The sequence below is a fragment of the Ahaetulla prasina genome, chromosome 5 (assembly GCF_028640845.1).
Source record: "Ahaetulla prasina isolate Xishuangbanna chromosome 5, ASM2864084v1, whole genome shotgun sequence".
NCBI classification, from domain to species: Eukaryota; Metazoa; Chordata; class Lepidosauria; order Squamata; family Colubridae; genus Ahaetulla; species Ahaetulla prasina.
Window position 1 is genome coordinate 109,996,946 of NC_080543.1, and position 22,924 is coordinate 110,019,869.

General features: G+C 37.5%; 1 protein-coding gene across 1 annotated transcript in view; it reads left to right on the top strand.

Annotated features, from left to right (window-relative positions):
* The window catches only part of ABCC4 (ATP binding cassette subfamily C member 4), a 222,824-nt gene that overhangs the window by 85,711 nt on the left and 114,189 nt on the right, over window positions 1–22,924 (top strand). Inside the window, exons 14-19 of the mRNA XM_058184767.1 lie at window positions 953–1,049; window positions 5,907–6,122; window positions 7,448–7,588; window positions 11,169–11,206; window positions 12,823–12,923; window positions 16,782–16,928. Of these exons, the coding sequence (XP_058040750.1) occupies window positions 953–1,049; window positions 5,907–6,122; window positions 7,448–7,588; window positions 11,169–11,206; window positions 12,823–12,923; window positions 16,782–16,928 (740 nt within the window). The remainder of the gene's footprint in view (window positions 1–952; window positions 1,050–5,906; window positions 6,123–7,447; window positions 7,589–11,168; window positions 11,207–12,822; window positions 12,924–16,781; window positions 16,929–22,924) is intronic.

Sequence of the window (22,924 nt, forward strand, 5' to 3'; positions counted from 1 at the left end):
GACCTGTGAGGTGCCATGGTGGCTCATGTGGTAAGACGCTGGGTCTGCGCGCTGCTAAGGTCAACAGCTCGGTGCCTTGATTCCCGTGAGTGAATAAACCGCAAGGGACAAGAAAGGAGCCTCCCCCAATTGCCTACCTGCATTCAGGCGTAAAGATAACACCGCTTGAAAAAATTCCTTTCACAGAGGTAGCCAACCACCTTGGTGATCCCTGGCTAACATGTGCCATACACTAAATAAATAAAATAAGAGCTGTGAGACAACTACAGCTGTGACAATGTGAATGAAGCGCTTCTCTTCAAAGAAATTAAGCAATTGTGTCCTATGGAACAGGGGTCTCCAACCTTGGCAACTTTAAGATTTGTGGACTTCAATTCCCAGAGTTACTCAACCAGCAAAGCTGGCTGAGGAACTCTGGAAGTTGAAGTCTACAAGTCTTAAAGTTGCCAAGGTTGGAGACACCTGCTATGGAAGACTTGTGGGATTTTTTCAGGAAACAGAACTCGAGATTCATGCATGACCTCAAGAGAACTTTCTAGACAGATCTGATGTCTGGGGCTAGTACTCATTCACTCTTTTCTTCTTTGGTTTAAGGAACAGGGTACAGCATACACCCCATAAAACGTCCAGTAAAATGTTTTGCTAAAATTATACCAATAATTTAGAATATAGGACTTCCTTTTTTCAATTTCTCCTCCTGTTCAGCATTGTAATGGTTTTCCTAGATTGGAATTTGAGGCTATCTTTCCATTCCATCTTTTTTTCCCCCAACACTGAATATCAGTAAGTAGAACAAGAGCTAGAATTTAGTTTCAAATTAGATACTGATGAATAGTACTGTTTAGTTCTTTCCTAATTATCGTATAAAGAGGAGCCTTTAAACATTACTTTTAAAGCAACTTGATCTGTTTTTAAGAAGTCAGCATTTCATTCAGTTTCATTTCTTTTGCAGGTGTATTTGTCAGACTTTGCATAAAAAAGCGTGCATTTTAGTGACTCATCAGTTGCAATATTTACGAGCTGCAAGCCAGATCTTAATTTTAAAAGAGGTTGGTGAAAATAAAAATAATCTTCGGAGGGTTGGCAGCGTTTTAGTTTGCTTTCTGTATTCTTAATATTTAAAGTTGAAGAGCTATAAATAAGGAGAATAGCATGGTCAACCTTGCAGTGTTCCAAGTAATATGGGTACATGGCCTACAAAATTATACATTTATTTTACAGAACTAAATAAATTAAAATGCCATTTTTGAATGATAAAGTCAGGACTTTTTAAACCCTAGCTAGAAATTAAAAGAAGATAGTTTAAAATATATCTGTTGAAGTTTTCAACAGCTGAAGTGAGATCTGAACTTCCTGCTAGGTAGCATGGGAAAAATATGCTCTTTATTTTGACTTTACAGCTCTAAATATAAAATGTTAAAGCTGAAATTTGTAAGTATATAAGACATTGAATACATGTAGGCATCTGTTTACATTCCATGCCCATTGTTTGCTCTCTTAGTCAAACTTAAATGAATTATAAATATAAATGCAAATAAAGTCAATAAAGATTGAACAGACATAATCTAATATTTTTTTTATTTTATTTTGTCACAACAGTATACATAAACATTGATATAAAACAACAACACATCATAAAAAACATATATATAAGCAAAAGTATGCAACAACTATATTAATTTGATATAATGAAAGGGAACAATAGGAGAGGAACGGTAGGCACATTTGTGCTCTTATGCACGCCCCTTAATATCTCCCCTCTTCCTCCGTTCTAATGTCACTAATAAATAAAATATTGTTATGTTGCTGTCAGTCTGACATTTATATTCGTATTGACTGAAGCAGTATAAAAACTGTGAAAGAAATAAAGTAAATAAATTAATTAGGAAAGATATCCTGTTTGTTATAATTATCTTAGAATAAATTCCAAATTTTAATTGTTCCATATATTTGTAGACAAACCAAATAAGAAACGATATTATGTACTTCTAATTACTAACAAGACTTCTAAGAATTATATTTTTTTATAATTTTATAAAAATATTTGCTAATAAAAATGTTGCCATCTGTCAGGAAAAAAAATCATCTGTTTCCAATATCTAATAACTATCAACTTTGCTATCATCAGCACATGCCCTACTGACACTTTATTTTTTCAATGAGGTGTTCTGATCTATAAATAAATTTGGTAATTAATGAGGGCTATATAACAATGGAATTTCCTAAAAAAAAGGTCATCCTAAAATTGGGCTATCACATATACATTGTGGACCCATGACTTTTACCACTTTTCCAACATAGGAAATTTACTTCTATTATAGAATTGTTTATGGTGTTGTATCCCATCTACGAAGGGGAGACCCATTGAAAAAATGTACTCTAGAGCAGGGGTCTCCAACCTTGGCAATTTTAAGACTGGTGTCCACCAGTCTTAAAGTTGCCAAGGTTGGAGACCTACTCTAGACTTATGTGGTTAGGACGGCACGAAGCTTTCAGATAGGTCAGTTTCCAAAACGATATAATTCCCAAGTCACCCATAAAATTTACTATCAAAAGATAAAACATTTAGAAACCTAGCTTTTAATAAAATAGAATTTATTATCAATAAAATAAAATATTGTTATGTTGCTGTCAGTCTGACATTTATATTCGTATTGACTGAAGCAGTATAAAAACTGTGAAAGAAATAAAGTAAATAAATTAATTAGGAAAGATATCCTGTTTGTTATAATTATCTTAGAATAAATTCCAAATTTTAATTGTTCCATATATTTGTATACAAACCAAATATAAGAAACGATATTATGTACTTCTAATTACTAACAAGACTTCTAAGAATTATATTTTTTTATAATTTTATAAAAATATTTGCTAATAAAAATGTTGCCATCTGTCAGGAAAAAAAATCATCTGTTTCCAATATCTAATAATTATCAACTTTGCTATCATCAGCACATGCCCTACTGACACTTTATTTTTTCAATGAGGTGTTCTGATCTATAAATAAATTTGGTAATTAATGAGGGCAATATAACAATGGAATTTCCTAAAAAAAAGGTCATCCTAAAATTGGGCTATCACATATACATTGTGGACCCATGACTTTTACCACCTTTCCAACATAGGAAATTTATTTCTATTATAGAATTGTTTATGGTGTTGTATCCCATCTACGAAGGGGAGACCCATTGAAAAAATGTACTCTAGAGCAGGGGTCTCCAACCTTGGCAACTTTAAGACTGGTGTCCACCAGTCTTAAAGTTGCCAAGGTTGGAGACCCCTACTCTAGACTTATGTGGTTAGGACGGCACGAAGCTTTCAGATAGGTCAGTTTCCAAAACGATATAATTCCCAAGTCACCCATAAAATTTACTATCAAAAGATAAAACATTTAGAAACCTAGCTTTTAATAAAATAGAATTTATTATCAATAAAATAAAATAGCATAAGATTATTGCATAAGCAAATATTTTAGTTTGGAGAAGTCCCCAAAACCTTCCATGGCAGGCTTTTCACCTACCTTTATTATTCTCCCTAAATCAATGGTGAAATTCAATTTTTTTTACTACCGATTCTGTGGCTTGGCGGACGTGGCAGGGAAGGATACTGCAAAATTTCCATTCCCACCCCACTCCTGCGGGAAGGATATTGCAACATCTCCATTCCCACCCGGTTCTCTGAACTGTATTTGCCGGTTCTCTGAACTGCTCAAAATTTCCACTACCAGTTCTCCGAACTACTTAAAATTTATGCTACCGGTTCTCCAGAACCTGCTAGATTTCACCCCTGCCCTAAATTAATATATTGCATGGATGAACAAATGTTGAATGTACTAAAACTATACCAGGACTATCTTTATGGAGAAAGTGGGAAAGAATGAATAACAAAGTTCCTGATTGGCTCATTACACATCATATACTATTTTAGATCATAAACTCAATCTGAAGTAGCCCAAGTTAGCTTTTAGATTCACCCAATTTTAAATCCTAGCTTCAGTTCTGGCTTACTGAACATAAAGACTGTCTTCTTTTTTTAAAATTAAAAATAGATTGTTATACTTCTCTCCAATTATTATTCAGAAAAAGATTATGGAGAAGAAATTTGCCAGTTGGGAGGATTGACAAGTAGGATTTTCCAACTGATTTTTATTATATGTCAGTTGAGATTGGACGAAAAAAGCCAGGAAATTAATAGTAACTGTTAGGACATTTATTTTTATTGCTGCCTTAATGAGAACAATTTAATCAGTTGCTTCGGGCATCAAAATAAATCCTTGTTTATTAAAAGAGAATACTCCTTTTCTTCTTACTTCTTACAGCATAGCCAGAGAAGGTCCTGAAAGTTTTATATCTTGTTTTATTTCTGTAATTGCCAGTTATAGTTCCATCCAGACTCTAAAATGTGATAAATTTTAACTATGATTTGTCGAAATGTTCGCTTCAAAACCATGGTCATGAAATATATAACTAAGATGTTCTAGAACAGGGGTCTCCAACCTTGGCAATTTTAAGCCTGGAGGACTTCAACTCCCAGAATACCCCAGCCAGCAACTCAGATTTGCAATATCTAGCCAAACAGAGTCGATCTTGAAAGAGCTAAACAAAGGGTGTAGACTAGACTGGGAAGTCGAAGAAATGTTCTGGCAAAAAGCAACAGTTGAGATACTTCTGTACTATTGTTAAGGAAACAACATGGAGGTGTGGTTGGTTAATCAAAATCAGAAGGGTACATTTCCATCTCCTCATCAGTTTTCAGGAGAAGGAGAAGGAGGAAAATACCAAGAGAATGTACATGTTATTGCTGTATTTCTCATTCCTAGCATGAGAAATCATGTTTTTGATTTTTAGTCTGGACTATTACTTAGACAATTGCTCACTTAAATTGAGAGAGCCAGTACTGTGTAGCAGTTAGTGGACTTCTGGCACCAAAGAGATCCAGGTTCAGATTTCCTCTTAACTACAGAAGCTGCTTGGTTGAACCATTCTCTCTTAGCCCCACCTGGTTAACAGAAATAATGTTATGAGGTGCGGTTGTGTGGAGAGAGAACAGTATATGCTTCATCTTAAACTCCTGCAGGAAAGACAGGATATAACTTTAACAAAAAATTGAATAAATAAACGATAATTCAGGGGAATACAGGGAAATATAATACACCCATGACTTAATTAGATGTTAAGAAATGTGATACTTTTGGTATGAAATGTCTAAGGTACTCTGTTATTGATCATTAGTAGTAAAATGTTTGGACCCACATTTTAACATCCATGAAGGACAAGTGGCTAGTATAAAGGTATAACTGGTGAAATCTCAGTGTCTGTGGGAGGCAGTGGTGAAATCCAATTTTTTTTACTACTGGTTCTGTGGGCGTGGCTTGGTGGGCGTGGCAGGGAAAGGATACTGCAAAATCTCCATTCCCACCCCACTCCAGGGGAAGGATACTTCAAAATCTCCATTCCCTCCCTACTCCTGGGGGAAGGATATTGCAAAATCTCCATTCCCTCCCTACTCCTGGGGGAAGGATATTGCAAAATCTCCATTCCCACCCCACTCTGGAACCAGCCAGAGGTGGTATTTGCCGGTTCTCCGAACTAGTCAAAATTTCTGCTGCCAGTTCTCCGGAACCTGTCAGAACCTGTTGGATTTCACCTCTGGTGGGAGGGATAAGTTTGGTTTATTCATCCATCTCTCTGTAGATCCCACACTTCCTTGAAATGTATCTTAATCATTTAAAACAGGTTGCTGGGAAGCATAAATGGTCGCAGAGAAAGGAGGACATTTACTAAAAGATTTTTTTTGGTGGAAGTGGAGCCTGGATTGCAGCTGACAGTTATCCAAAAAATTACTAGTATCGTTGGCCATTTTACAACCATTCTGCACATTACAATCTCTATGTATTTTCTTTCTAGGGTAAGGAGGTAGGGAAAGGTACGTTCTCAGACTTCCTTAAAACTGGAGTAGATTTTGCTTCCCTTTTGAAAAAAGATGAGGATGATGATCAACCACCATCTCCAGGAACACCCAGCCACCAGTTGACTAGGATTCGTACATTTTCTCAGTCTTCCCTGGGTTCCATGGAGTCTTCAGTTCAGTCACAGAAAGATGGAACTGCTGGATCACCAACTGTGAGTAAATGACACAATAATAATAACAATAACAGCAACAACAACAACAACAGAGTTGGAAGGGACCTTGGAGATCTTCTAATCCAACCCCCTGCCCAGGCAGGAAAACCTACACCACTTCAGACAAATGGTTATCCAACATTTTCTTAAAAACTTCCAGTGTTGGAGCATTCACAACTTCTGCAGGCAAGTTATTCCACTTATTAATTGTTAGGAAATTTCTCCTTAGTTCTAAGTTGCTTCTCTCCTTGATTAGTTTCCACCCATTTCTTCTTGTCCTGCCCTCAGGTGCTTTGGAGAATAGCTTGATTCCCTCTTCTTTGTGGCAACCCCTCAAATGTTGAAACACTGCTATCATGACTCCACTAGTCCTTTTTTTTTCATTAAACTAGACATACCAAGTTCTTGCAACCATTCTTCATATGTTTTAGCCTCCAGTCCCCTAATCATCTTTGTTGCTCTTCTCTGCACTCTTTCTAGAGTCTCAACATCTTTTTTACATCGTGGTGACCAAAACTGAATGCAATATTCCAAGTGTGGCCTTACCAAGGCATTATAAAGTGGTATTAACACTTCACGTGATCTTGATTCTATCCCTCCGTTTATGCAGCCCAAAACTGTGTTGGCTTTTTTGGCAGCCTGAGGCAACCCTATAAAACAGCCTGAAAGTTGAACAGTGTTTTTATTTGTAGAATAAGAAACTGTTGCTTATTTATGCCAAAATGTGCAAGTTTAAGTATCATATTCCATGATCTTGTGAAATATTTTCCATTGGCATGAATATTTTTGCTGTGAAATATGATACTTAAACTTGCACATTTTTGCATAAATAGCAAAGAACATTTATACTCTTAAGAGTATACATTTTAATTTCAAGTGCTTAATTACTTCACATTAAAGATTGAGAAGAATGAATGGAAAGTATGAACAAGTTCTTTTCCTAATAAGCAGAACATCTTCTGAACGATATCAGATTTAACATTTTGGCATAGAATTTGTTATATGCAAAGATGCATAAATAATATGCAATGTAATATGCAAAGATGCATACATACAATATATAATATGTATAAATATGTGGTATTTTGTTAACTTAATCAAAATAATAATAAAAATAATGTAAAAGAATCAGCTTAAATTATGTAATTGATAGCCCACATCAAAGGTTGATCTTTTAAATTAACCTAGATGCATTATTTCCTCAAATTGGAGGAGGTGACTAAAGAATTATAAAATCTTTTTTAGAAATTAATTTTTTTGTAGAAATTAGTCTTAATTTCTTAAGAAAATCCTTTGCCTTAATTTTTACTTCCATTGTATTGTAGATGGGACCACTCCTAACCGCGTTGCCAGAAGAAAGTCGATCAGAAGGAAAAATTGGCTTTACCATTTATAAGAAGTACTTTTCTGCTGGTGCAAATTATTTTGTAATTTTTATACTATTAGTTCTCAATATTTTGGCACAGGTAAGCTTTTCTAGCGATCAAAAAGGAAAATGTTACTGATAATTGTTTTTAATAGATTAGCATGTACTTTCCTATTCTGTGTGTCTGAAGTGAAGTAGCAAGACTTAATGCATAAAAGAGATAATTTCCTCTTTGAAATAAAGTGGTCAGATTGTAAGTGAGCTTGAGATTTATTTACTGTAAGGATGGAGCAGTGATCTATCTGTTCCTTTTCGCATTTAATTTCAAAAGAAAACATTCCATACAATTTGATTATAAAAAGAAAAAATGTTTATTGAAATTAGTCTTTCAAACATTGCAGTAGAATTTTCTGTTTATAGGAAAATACCTTTTACAATATATGTAGTTAGCATAAATTAATGTTTAAATATTATGAGTTGTTTACTTCTGGACAGTAGTAGGATGTTAGGGGTATGAGCTTTGACTTAGTGGCTTTCCATTCCACTCCAGGTCTTGATATCTTTTGTGAGATATTGAGGGGCTAAAGCTATTGATTCAATCATTCCACAACTTTGGTCAGTCTCTTCCACAGGCCTGGAAATAATACAGTCAAATTAAAAATAATAATGAGTAAACTTAGTCATATGTAACTAAATTCAAGGAATTGTATTTCCATGCTTGCAGTACAATAGTGTAAAAAACAATATTTTCTTGGTAGCATTACCTTTTCAGGGTGCCAACCTGGAAATTTAAGACTCAATTAAGCCTTATTCTGAGTCCCACCATGGCTACTTCTAATTCCCCTCTATAATACATGTAACGCTATTGAGAACCTCTGCTTTAGAATTTATTCCATTTTAGATAGTGCTGATAACTGCTTGATGGCAAACAGAGAATTTTTTTTACTAGGCATTCTTGAGTTTTCTTGATTTGGATGTCACAGCTCCTACAATATGTAACTGATGTGTCCAAGCTACCATGTAGTCATAGTTGATGAGGTAACTTTCAGTTATTGTGGTGTAAGATTGCAGATAAGATGCTTAGCTTGGCTTACTGTTACTTAGCTTATATTTTTGGTTTGTACTACTCCTACCACTAGCTGAAAGAGGAAGCTTGAAAAAGCTTAATACCGTTTTGAGAAAGGAATAGTCCCAACCACAGTAAGTGAGGCAATGTTGCTAAGAAAAAGCTGTGCCTGGATTCTGAGAATTGTGAGGATTATCAACTAATCTTCTATTCCTGAGTAAGATACATGGCAAGGAGCAATCTCTTTAAAGCGTTACATTATTGTATGAGATTAAAATAGAAGCAGATAATCATTTTCTTTTGAGGGCTGCTATGGGTAGAGAGGTTCCTTGGCTGCTGACCTATATTGAAAGAAAGATAGTGGGATCCTGCTAATTCTTAATTCATAAAAGGTGACTGATCTTCTTGGAAAAAAAAAGACTGTTCAGAACATTCTGAAGTGAAAATAAAATGAAGTTGACAGTCTAGGACAGCTGTGTCAAACTGGATTTCTTCAAGGGCCAGATTAGCACAAAACACACCTATCGTGAGCTCAAAACACACCTATTTATTCAAGCGGGACTGGCATAATAATGTCAAATTTTAATTTGGGGCTTTATTAATATTTTTAAAATTTTAAAACTAAATTTTAACTGGGTTTTATTATTTATATGTCTATTTTAAATATTTGGCCTATTTAATAAGTTTTTTAGATTAATGTTTTACTTTGTATATTTATGTGTTTTTTATATGGCTGTACACTGCCCTGAGTCCCTAGGGAGATAGGGCGGTATAAAAGTATGAATAAATAAATAAAATAAATAAATAAGTTCTCCATGGGCTGGCATGGTGTGGGGGAAGATGGGATGGACACCTCCTGCAGCACCATGCCTGCCAAAATGGGGTGCAGGTGGCCGCATCCCCCCATGCCTCGTTTTCGCCCTCCCCATCCTCCAGTAGCACTCTGCTGGCCAAAAAGGGCCACTCAGAGGCCTCCCGAGGCCTCCGACAGGCCTGTTTTTGGCTGGCAGGATGCCGTGGAGGCCAAAAATGGGCTGTGGGGGGCCTGATGCAGCCAATTTTGAGCCTTTGATCAAAGTTTTGGTCCTTTGATATTTCCAGGCTGGCTCCGCAAGCCAGATTTAAGCACCTCACAGGCTGGATCCGGCCCATGGGCCTTAAGTTTGACACCCCTGGTCTAGGATGTGTGAGAATCCAGAATGCCTTTTGGTGCATTTCTAGCATATGGAGTTAAACTATATTAAAAATTTTAGGCAATCCAGGTCGAATTCTATGTTTAAATTAATTCCTAATGAATGGAAGCTAATACAACATTGCACAAAGTTAAATACCACATTTTCCCACAAATCTGAATGCACAGTTACTGTTTATGTGCAGTTGTGCACAGATTGAGAGTGAGAACACTGAACCTGTCAAGAGCAGAAGTTTGGAAACCATTCAGAAGGTTGTGCTGTTTTACTGCATGTTTGAGACTTCTGTGAATATCTTCAGTAATGTTCAAGTGGTGAGGACTGTGAAAGCCATTCCCAAATCTTTACTTTTATTCAAGATTGATTTGGAGGTATCAGTCCATCAAATCTTTAGCACAAAGTATTTTAATAAAACATTGAATCTTATAAAAGATAAAAATAGCACAAAGCTAGTGATATCACAATACTGAACTATAATAGTGAAAGATTAAAATCTCTCTACAAAATTCTTAATACTAAGTCTAATAACCTAAAACAAGGGGAAGAGCTCTGAAAGCCACGAAAATATGTATGTCTATGGAGATTCTTAGTCATCTGGGTCGTGGTTGTTCCGAAGGTGCTTTTTCAAAAGGCAACTGGATTTCCTTTGTTTTTGCTTGAAAAAGTTTTGCTTCTCATCCAAGAAGCTTCTTTGGTTCTCTTCTCATCAGAACTGAAGAAGCTTCTTGGATGACAAGTGAAACGTCTTCAAGCAAAAACAAAGAAAATCCAGTTGCCTTTTGAAAAAGTGCCTTTGAGTGTTGTGGTTAACTTCACACCATGAATAGTTGCTTCTGTCCACTTTATTAAAAAAACACAAGTTGACTGGAAGAATCTAAAATTTTTACATGTAAGTATATGCATGCATGTCTTTATTTTTTGAATAGTAGGGTAGAGAGAGGTAAAGGTTCCCCTCCGACATATGTGCTAGTCTTTCCTGAGTCTAAGGGGCAATGCTCATCTCCGTTTCAAAGCCGAAAAGCCAGCGTTGTCCAAAGACGTCTCTGTGGTCATGTGACTGGCATGACTAAATGCCAAAGGCTCACAGAATGCTGTTGCCTTCCCACCAAAGGTGGTCCCTATTTTTCTACTTGCATTTTTATGTGCTTTCAAACTGCTAGGCTAGCAGAAGCTGGGACAAGTAATGGGAGCTCACCCCGTTATGCGGCACTAGGGATTCGAACTGCTAAATTGCCAACCTTTTGACTGACAAGCTCAGTGTCTTAGCCACTGAGCCACTGCGTCCCTTTTTTTTTAATAGTATGTATATCCAAAAAGAAAAGGCTCAAGGATAGTTTATAATACTTGAAACATGTTTTGAATTAAACCACAAGGCATTAAATAATCCAAAATAAATTCTAAAATAATTGTTTTAACTTTTTTAGGTTACTTATGTACTTCAGGATTGGTGGCTTTCTTACTGGTGAGTGTTTGTTTCTATATAAACCATGTAAATGATCACTTTTAAGAATCCGGCAAATGAATAAATCAGGACTTTTGATCCATATTCTTTTTGAAAACAAAACAAAAATACTTTTATTCTTTGGAAATCTATACAGCAGTTCATAGCATTTTTGGTAAGCATAGTTTGAATTTATGGAAAAATGCAGTCATCCTTTCTCTTTACCCCATCTCCAAACCATTATTTCATTTTTATTTTGTGCATTGTGTTTCTACCACCTTTCATTAAAAATATTCCAAAATTCTCTCTCTCTCTCTCAGAAATCTAAAATTCGACAGCTCATTAGTATAAAATAAAATAAAGCATTGTACAAGATAACAATTAAGGGAGCCAGAAATCCACTTCTTGGATGAATTCTGTGAAATCATCCAGATAAACCATGATTTTTCACAGTATTTAATTACCACATGAGACTTCTAGCAGATCAATCAGTATTAAACTGTATCAACAGGTTTGTCTGATAATAAAAAGCAACTTTGTCCACTTACTGTTAAACAAAACAGAGACTACTCTTTTACTAGCTATGATTTTCCTAGTGTGTAATTTACACTTTTGAAAATTCTTACTTCTTCTATTTCAGTAGACAAATCAATATTATTCTTAATAAAATGAGGGAGGATTTAATGGAAGACAATTTTTAATCCAGGATTTAAAAATGTATCATATACAATATACAATTTTTGAAATAGTTTATGAAATAAAGTACACATTCAAAGTTTAAAAAAATTACAGTTGAAACAACAAAACAAAGCATAAAGAATATGTAAGAGAAAATACAGCAAATGAAATTGTTTGTGACAAATGCAACACTGTACCAGTATAAAATCTTTACAGATTTTTGTATCCTTTTAACATGCATCTTTTAATGGATTGGATTACATTTATCTTAATTATTTTTGACTATATGTCATTGATTCAATTAAATGAATTTACAGTGAGTGAATTATGCAGTTTATAAAAGAAATCTTAGCATTCACAAATTTTGTTCATAGAGGCCGTGTGTTCTAATCCATTATGGGGTATCCCAGCTTTGAGACAATCCAAGTGGAGAAGAGCCTCAACATTTTAAAAAAAACTTTTAGATCCCAGATTGGGATAGAATTAAATATTTTAGCATTTTAAATTCTATATGATACTCTACTGTTGTTGTTTTTAAATGGTGTTGTTAATTATATTATATTTCTATGCTCTATGCTACCTTACATTGTTATTTGTTGAAAGGTAATGCAAAAGTTTTTATTAAATTACAACATAATTTGGAATAAACCTTAATTTTTACTATTTATTTCTGGGGCAAAACTAAACGTAATGAAACACATAACACTGCTAAAGCAGGCAGTATCTTCACATTGATTTTCCTCTTTCTTATTTAACATATAATAGCAGAAGTTCACATATGATTTATTATTTCAGAAATTACAGACTACAGTTGAAGAAGGACTGTTGTCTCATTCATTGCAAAGTGAGCTGTTTCAACTTTCCCGAAACTTGGAGAGAGACCAGAGATTTATTCCAAGCAATAGGTTCTCATGTGCTTGCAAACTTGTTTGAAATACCTCCTTTCCATGTGTTCACAGGGCAAACCAGCAAGTAAAGCTAAATGACACCACAATGGAATATGATGGGAAAAATATCACAGAAAATCTGGATCTTCCCTGGTATTTAGGAATGTATGCAGGTAAAAACTTAAAATATCAACTATAATTTGGAAAAATCTATACCACGATCCTAAAATATGAGGGTTTTTAAATAACTTTTAAATGTTACTAGACAACCTGTGTCCCATTGGGTCATTATTCTAACAATATTTCCTGATCATGTAAGTTATGCTAATACACTCTCACATATTCTTTCTGACCCCTAGTGTGCAACTCCACAACTTCTATGCATCCTCCCTGACCTGTGTGGCATTTCTCATGCACCCTGTGCACACTCCCTGATCTGCACACTGCCTCTTGCATCCTCCATCTTGTGTGGCGCAGACAGGAATGGTATTCAAGAGTGTAGTGCTGATCAGGAAAGGTGTCAGGCCTGGGTGTGTATGTGTGGGTTGTGGAAATTGTGAAGGTACACGAGTATGTGCAAGAGGTGCCTTGAATGTTGGGTCTGTGGCGATATGGTGCTGGTCAGGAAGGGTTTGTGGAGTGCCCAAGAGAGGCTGGAGAACTTCAGAGTAGGGGAGACTTGCAACCTTTCCTACTAACTTCCCCATTGCTGATGCTCCCTCCCAGCTTCCCATAAGCAATTGTGTGATTGTGAGAAGTTGGCAGGGAGCATTGGCAATCAACAATACATTTCCTGCCTGCTCCCCCATTGACTTGTGGGAAGCCATTAGGGAACATAAATGATGACCACGTGGCTCTGACTGTACCTGTGTTGAAACAGTGGCAACACAGCAACACTGAAATAGCCACACCTTCCCCAGATTTCAGTCCCATGGGTGTAATGGCTCCTGGAATTCTGGAAGTTACATCATTTGACGTGCCTTGGTTCAAAACTGGCTGCCCTATGATGTACCATTTGAAGATTACAAACAGACCAGGGATGAAATGCTCCCGGTTCGGACCGGATTGGCCAATCTGGTAGCAATGGCAGCAGGTGGTTTGGAGAACCGGTAGCAAAAATCCCTGCCCCCCCCATGCCCAGCTGAGCCACACGATCATCAGAGCCTCTCTTTTTTTACTTTTAAAAGCATTTTTTTAAGAACCTCTTTGGCCGAAGAGGTTGTAAAAAAAATGCTTTTAAAGGGTTAAAACAAGGCTCTGACGATCCCAGCTGAGTTGCCTGTTCATCAGAGCCTTTTTTTTTTTAACTTTTAAAAGCATTTTCTAAAAGGTAAAAAAGCTGAAGCCTGCTAGGCAAAAAATGGGGGGGATTCGTGAGAGAGAGAGAGAGAGAGAGAGAGAGAAAGAGAAGGAGGGAGGAAAAAGGAGAGGAAGGAAGGACTACAAACCTGGCATTAAATGCACTTCAGAGGATAATCCAGGGCTGGAAGGGACCTGGAAGTCATCTAGTCCAACCTTGCTCCAGCAGGACATTGTTAGTGAGTTTCTGTCTTTTGATCCCCAATCACATGGTTACATAGCCACACCCACCCAGTCACATGATCCCCTAAGCCACGCCCCCCAAGTCATGCCCACAGAACCATTAGGAAAGAAATTTAGATTTCACCACTGAAACAGACTGAAGGGTTTTAGTAGTATATAGATAATTATATATGCTGTTTTCTTCTCTGACTGTATTAATTAGATTATCTCTTTAAAAAATAGTCATAAGATGGGTAGAGAATTTATAGTCTGAGTTTTGAAAGCAATTGATTTATTGATTGAATTTATATAGCCATCAATATGTGGCTCTGGGCAGTTTATATGGTTAAAACACAAACAATATCGGGAAACCAAAAGGTAAAATAATCATGCAAACATTGGAAACATACAAACATTAGCACTGATGATGTTACCTAGTTTGGGTAATGAAATGTCTTCATGAAAATAACCAAGCTCGGAGAGCACGAAGGACCCTTAAACATTAGAAAATTAAAACAATTAAAAACATACAATCACTGGGAGAACACAGTCACTTCAGGAATAGCTGAACTGGAAGGTAAATAAAAATTGAATATTTGAAAACTCATCATAAGCTTTACCTCTCCAAATAGATTATCCCAACTGCGTTTTTATTATTAGGAACAGATTCTCAGGAAATTAGAAATTGGTCCTGCTGCTAATTCTTAACTGCCCTAAACATGCTACACTAAATCCACCTAATGACCAGCAGGATGTGTGGTCTGTCACCACCCTGTTATTAATGCATAAAATAGCATTTCAGCCATTTTAAATGCACATTAAAATTTCCAGAACACAGACTTCAAAAAATGTTTGCCTTCATACACCTTTTTAAAATTTAAATAGAGGTATAGTTTGTAAAATCCAATCGGGGTTTAAAAAGTTATTGTTAGAATATGTGTTATTGTTCTCCGTGTGTTGTTGATTAGTCATATCAACAATATCAAGTCTATAATAAAGAATTTGGGATGCCATGGCTCAGTGGCTGAGCTTGTCGATCGAAAGGTCGGCAGTTCAGCAGTTCAGATTCCTAGTGCCGCATAACGGCGTGAGCTCCCGTTACTTGTCCCAGCTTCTGTCAACCTAGCAGTTCGAAAGCACGTAAAAATGCAGGGAGAAACATAGGGACCATCTCTGGTAGGAAGTAACAGTGTTTCATGAGCCTTTGGCATTTAGTCATGCTGGCCACATGAGCATGGAGATGTGTTCCGATAGTGCTGGCTCTTCGGCTTAGAAACGGAGATGAGCACCGCCCCCTAGAGTCGGGAATGACTAGCACATATGTTTGAGGGAAACCTTTACCTTTACCTATAATAAGGAATGTCTGTCTGTCCTTTCATTGGACTCTTAAGGGATCACTGTGCATACCAGAAATAAGCATCTTGCAGAATACAGATGGCCCCATAGTCATTTTGTAACTCTAGAGCAACTCTGTTGAAATCTGGGGCAAGTCGTCCATTTTTAGCTGTACATTTTTTTCCTAAAACAAGACATTTATTGCATGAAATTGTGTTTTAATAGCCTCATTTAACTCCTTTACAACTCCATCCCCAAAGTGTGCCCCACAGCAGACTGAGAAAACCTGCTCAGAGTCTCACAGGGCCTTTTTATCTCTGCCACACGCAAAAAAGAGAAAAATAAAATGAAAGGACATCCCTTCAGAAAGGTTGTTCACCCTATTCTACCACAAGTCTGTGGTCAGTTCTCATACAATACTAATATTAGTAATTATTATAATATTCAATGCACACAAACCCCAACACCAGCTAAAGAAATGGCGGGTGTGAATTCTCATTGTGTATATAATGATAATTTATTGAATTTATATGCTGCCCAATTCCCAGTGACTCTTGGCAGCTTACAATTGTGAAAATATTTAACTTGTTAAAACATTTAAAAAACATTTTAAAAAAATATTTAAAAACAAAGAACAACAAACAACGTACAAGCCTGAATTATTTGGCTGGATCCTTTGTTAACTGGGTGTCAGTCAAATGTAGGTTCATGAATGCACCTCTATCAGTTATTTTATTTATGCTTACCACCAAACAGGGATAAATAGCTCTGGTCCAGAGGACTTTCATTAGGGAAAAGTATAAGGAAGAGTTTCCTAGACTCACTACCAGATAAGATGGGCACCGCATACATTCAATAAATGAATAAAAGATTTACTTTAATGATGAACTTAAGTCAGATCACTGGCTTATACAAAAAGCTATTTGTGCTTCTTGTTTTGTCAACATGCACCTCAGTTACCTAGCTAGAAGCAAATAACTTGTAGGAAATTTGTGCAGAATTACTAATTTTCTTGCCGCAGAATGTTTGTTAAATTAACAATATTCGATGTTAAATAAATTACTGTCGAACTACTATCATTGTGACCCATGATTTTTTTAAAAAAAAATGCTTGTCAATAGATTCTTGAAGTTGATAGATTACATTATGTAATTCTGCCTTTCATTTAAATACAGGTTTAACTGTGGCTACAATACTTTTCAGTATACTGAGGAGCCTAATTATGTTTCACATTTTGGTTAACGCAGCTCGGACTTTACATGACAAAATGTTTCAGTCGGTTTTGAGAACTCCAGTGCTGTTTTTTGACAGAAACCCTATTGGTAAGTTTCTATCACTTTACAATAGTGGACTACTGCTGACTATTCTAGGAATGGGCAAGAAGAAGCAGATATGTGATTCAGGAACATCATCACACTATTTGAATGGTGACATTATTGCATGTATGTTATCCTTTTGACATCATTGTTGGTAGGTGGTAGATGTCACTTTTGATGTATAGCAATAGCACTTATATACCACTTCACAATCCTTCACAGCAGTGGTCTCCACAATCCTTTACAGCAGGGGTCTCCAACTGCTCAATTCTGGGAGTTGAAGTCCACAAGTCTTAAAGTTGCCAAGGTTGGAGACCCCTGCTTTACAGCCCTCTCTAAGCGGTTTACAGAGTCAACCTATTTCCCCCAACAATCCGACTCCTCATTTTACCGACCTCGGAAGGATGGAAGGTTGAGTCAACCTTGAGCCGGTGAGAATCGAACTGCCAGCTGTTGGCAGTCAGCAGAATTAGACTGCAATACTGCATTCTAATCACTGCTCCACCACGGCTCTTGTATGAATGATCAGAAGATTATTTCCCCTTCGTGCCACTTTTCAGCTAAGTGGTATCTGCAGAATGTTCACATTTTTAGTGTCTACTTAGTGTAGCTGGCAATTTTTTTGTAGTGATATCTTCTTCAGTTGACATCATGATATATGCTTAAAGCAGTGGTGGGTTGCTACCAATTTGGTCTGGATCTTGCAAACTGGTAGTAACGGTGGCGGGAGGCGCAGAAGCGCCAAGCGAGCAAAGCAAGTGCACATGCGCGCTCCCATTGCAAACCGGTAGCAAAGGTAAGTGGAACCCATCCCTGGCTCAAAGGTTCATTGGTTGAGGAAGTGCAGAATAATATTTTCACCCTCTAATTTATGGACCTATTTGCAACATAAAATTGGCTTACTGTAAAAACTCTGCTTGTTTTCTTACTGCCAAAAAGGGTAAGACATTTAGTTTAGTTTACTTCGTTTGTAATATCAGCATCATTTAGCCATTGTCTTTCCACTCCAGGATGGCCTCTTCTGCATGTTTCCAACCAATATGGTCTTGAGCTTTCCTTTGCCAGTCTTAATTGACATGTTTCCTTTAAATTATAATTCAGTTTTAAGTCTGGTTAAAGACTGATTTCAAATTAACACATGAAACCATGACATGAAGGAGGCTTACAAATCTTAGATTGCCTGAACACAGAGTGTACATAACAAGGATAACTCAACTGACTGCCATTGAGGGGAGATGCTCTTAAAAATTTGAGATCTTTCCTCATGTTCTTCGTGGATAAGGTGACTTCCACTTCCTTAAAAGCCTCTTTCACTGTCAAGAGTTGTCTCCTTCCTCCCTTGAGTTTTGTGACTGACAAAGAACTTGGAAGAGAAGAAAAGTATTAGAGGCTTACTAATGATCATAAAACAAAGCCAAAAAGTATTTCTGACATTAACCAAGACTATCAGTCGATGTTTCATTCATTGCATAGTGAAAGTAGTTTTTCTGGTCTTTTTGCTTTCACAAAGGTATCATGCTAGTATCTCCCTGTGTTTTCTATAGGCCAAACCTGACTGGGCATGCTTAAGCATGTTTCTGACATGTGCTGAGTTTCCAATTACAGTGTTCTATTTAAACTCTTAGAGCATCCACCATACTCAGTAGTTTAGTGGTACACAGCATAAAGCAAATATAAACATGTAAAAATGAGAAAATGCGACCAGGAATGGCTAGGGGGTGAGAGATCAAAAGGATCCTGGTAGTTCCTTTTTTTGGTGAATATATTTTATTAAAAGGTATAAGTTGTTGCGAGTGTCAGAAGAGAAAAAAAAATGCTACTAAGCAGCTGCTGATTTTTTTTTTGTCACCATAAACTAACATGGCTCTCCACCTAAAATGCCTGAAAGAAAGAGATTAAGAGATTTAATGGGTGAATAAATAACAATTTTTTTATTGGTCACAGTAATGGGAGCAACAGCAGAATTAAGTAGGTCTTTTTGGTGCGCATCTTGTAACTAAGGTACCACTGCCAATTGTCTGCAGAGATTCTCAGTCATCCACGTCATGGTTGTCCCAAAGGTGCTTTTTCAGTAGGCAATTGGACTTTCTTGTTTTTCTTTGAAGACGTTTCACTTCGCATCCAAGAAGTTTCTTCAGCTCTGACAGGATAGCGGGGAACCTCCAAGTGCTTCAATGACCCTCTAAAAGGATGCAAATGACCAGCTGTCTGCAAGGAATATAAATCCTTCCATTCTCCACTATTGTCGTGTCCCACTCCTCCGTTGACGGCCGGGTCAGGGAAATCCGAATCAGGCTTGCCTCTGCAGCTCTGCCCAAAGTCCTAGCAAAGTCCTCAGAGCAGGCAGGAGACCAGTAAGTGACTTCAGCAAGATAAGTTCGACTTTGCCTGACTCAGAGACTGCCAGAAAGCAGATCCTTTATATAGGCCATGGGGTGTGGCTCCATGACTCAGCACTCATTAAGGCCTGCCCCTCCCTTCTTTCTGTTGCCTCCGCCAATCCAATCTTCTGATGCGAGGGTCACTCCAATCAGCTGTTGGAAGTAAACTTTCCTCAGGCTCACATGCTGTGGAGGAGGGGGAGGGGTCTAGCTGCTTCGTTTGCCTGGGCATGGAGCCAGGGCTGGGGCCGGGGGATGCTCCCTCCTCTGCAGCCTGCTTGGGCATGGAGCCAGGGCTGGGGACCGGGAGATGCCCCCTCCTCTGCAGCTTGTCTGGGCATGGAGCCAGGACTGGGGCCGAGAGGCATACATTCCTCCGTGTTCGGGAGCAGATAAGCAGACCCCGGCTGCGGTGAGAGCGGACAAGACACAACAACTATCCTGTCAGAGCTGAAGAAGCTTCTTGGACGAGAAGCGAAATATCTTCAGAAGAAAAAACAAGGAAGTCCAGTTGCCTCCTGAAAAAGCACCTTTGGCACTGCCAATTGCTGGAGCAACAAAGCAAGCTTAGTGTGCACCACCCATTCTTAATCTTGGCAATGTGTCTCTTGGCAAACCGCTAGTAAGAATTTACCAAGTTGATCTGGCTTTTGAAAAACGGTATGGTAAGAAAAGATTATTATAGCAGCTGCATTAGTTGTAACTTGAATAATTATGTCTTCTGTTCTTTTAGCACAAGAGGGCAGCATGAACTGCTTTATTCTATCCTCGCTTTACAATGAATGCCTTTTTTAAAAGAGGAAAATACGTCTTGGCTATTCTTAGTGTCATGTTTTGAGGAGTGAAATGTGTGGATATAGATAAAATTTCTAAAGCCTGACCTCTATTATTTTGAATGTAACGGGGCCCTGAAGGACTATAGACACACTACCAATTAGTGTAAGCAATGCTGAGTTACATAGACCAAAGAAAAAGCAACTTCATATTTATATCCAATATCTTATAGGACAGGCAACTGTATGAATTCTTAGCGGTTAGAATGAAATGTTGACAATTCTAAATTGACTTAAGACCATTGCAAGGTGCATTGTTTGTTTGTTAGCTCTTTTCAGTGTTCATCAAACCTAAAGTTTTGTTACATAAGTCATGTGGAATGAATTCCGTTTAGGGACTGCTTGAGAACTTCCCAGGGGATTAATTCAAAAGTATCTAAAAGTGAGTGCACATCAAGAAGTAAGGCCCATGGGCTTATTTTCTCTCTCTCTTTCAATCAACAACAACAACAACAAAAAGCAAAATAAAAAAAGCAGGAACAGACTAACTGAGCTCGCTAAAAAGGAATACAGAAGGAAGTTTGAGCTACAATTTGGCTAGACTGAATGGTGAGACCACTTACGATAGTTTTTAGCAATCATTGCTTGTTCACCCAAGTAATGGTTCTCAAGTAGACAGCATGTTTAAACAAGAAATACTGGTTGGAAGGCATGTAATTTTAAAAGCAGCTAGTATTTTTGATGGATCGTATGAACAGGTTACAAGGGGTAGCTTCATATTAAAATATTCCATTGGCAATATCATTCATCAGTCATATAAGCTCTTAGGCACATGGCCAAAAGATAACCGTGTTATGTCTGTCCAGAATGAATTGCCAAACTGGTTTCTTTTTTTGGAAAGTAGATGTATTTTAGAAGGCATTTATTATATCTGTATCTTAATGAAAAATGCGTATCTGGAGGCTTGATGGTTTGCATTTTTCTCACTTAGATCATTTTAAATTACTGATAGCTTTAGTTTTATTTCCACTTCATTTGACTGAGTAGCTTAATCATAGGAAAATCTTTTTACTATATATTAATGTTCATTGCCTAGGAAAAGTTTAGTCTTCCTGTGAATAGACAAAAGGAATCTAATAGAAGTGATACCTTACAAAGTGACCATAGACTCAGTGGAATGGCCTGCCTTCAGAAGTTGTTCGGTGCCCCATCACTGGAGGCTTTCAAGAAGAGACTGGATAGCCGTTTATCTGACATGGAATAGGCTCTCCTGCTCGAGCAGGGGGTTGGACTAGATGACCTCCAAGGTCTCTTCCAACTCTGTTATTTTATGTTCTAATATTCTAAATAGTATTCCTGGGTGTTTTCTTGAAACAGTTAATAGGCTAAGTATAAGGTGTGGTAATTAAACCTGTTTGGCTGCCACATGTTTAAGGCAAAAAGAATACCTTAAATATTTTTTTTCTTTCTTTCATATAACAATGGTTCTGTGTACCTTAACCTTATCAGGGTGTGATACTGAATGATTTTTGTGGGAGTTGCTCTGTTACAGCTATTTGTATCATAATAGCTTTTGTTACAAGTTTAAATAGCCTTACTTACACAAATCTATTTGATTATAACTCTTGTGATTCTGTTAGCAATCCTTTATAACGCTGATTGCTCTAGGAGTTGGCTAAAGTAAGACAAATAATGCATTCAGGCTTTGTGTGTATTAACTATCTATTCATAGGGTCGGACTTTTTTTTTTAATGCCAAAACACTTGTTTTCTGAGACATGAACTATAGATTGCATCAGATGCAGAGCGGTGTGCATCCGATAGAAAATGACTGTGTGAAGCAGTGCATTTCCGTTCCATTTGCACCAGGAGTGTTATTCACTTACTTTCTCTACCGGTTTGCAAATGTGTGCGTGCGCGTCCACGTATGCGCCCAGCCTTCCGCGCATGCTCCCGGTCTCAAAAATGTGCCTAAATAGAGTCAGGGCGGGTGGGCGCTACTGGTTCGGGCAAACCGGTCTGAATTGGCTGATCTGCACCAACCCAACACGGGATGCGTCAAACCCACACATGAGAGACTGAGATCCTTTGCTCTGTTTGCCTCTTGCTTGAAACCTTCCCAAGTCAGGCAACCATTAAAGTCTGTGTTCTTTCTGAAAGATTTGCTCACAACAACCATGTCAGATGTTCAGGAAGGAGACTGAACTATGGCTAAGCGTGTCTGATGTGGCCGGATCAGGTCTCCGTGCCAGAGAAAGACTAGCAGACCAAACAGAGAACTGGGTTGACTGCATAGGTTTCCTGCGGTCCCAATCAAGGAGAAAAGCATTTGGGCCTGCAGATTCAGGTGACCCAGTGCAGATTCCCCTCCCGCATGTGAAGGGGAAAAAAAAAATCTGAAGGAGAATAGTTGCCTATTTCAGATGATTCATGCTGGTCAGGATAGTCGGGAGCTGGAAAAAAAAATAAGGCTACCAGCTGTGTTTCTACCTTTATTTTTTTCCTGGTTTTCAGGAGAGGTATCAAAATTGGAGTTCTGGGTCCTGTGAATCTAAACTCTCCAAAAAAGGGAGAAGAATATGTTCCTGCATGTTCCTTGCATTCCTCTCTGTGTTGTTTTTGGAGCAGTGGCAGTTTTCAAATGCTACAGTAAGGACCTTTTGAAGATTTGCAGTTATGGTAGCTTAGAGTTTTGGAAAGAAATCTGGAGAACAAAAGCAACAGATCAGCTGACCTTCCCTCCTTTAAGATTTACCCTCCTCTTTCTGAGAATTGAGACCGAAGGCTTTTGTCATCTCCCAGGATTTGATATGCCCCCGTGCCACGTATGTAACCTAGTAAGAAAGACA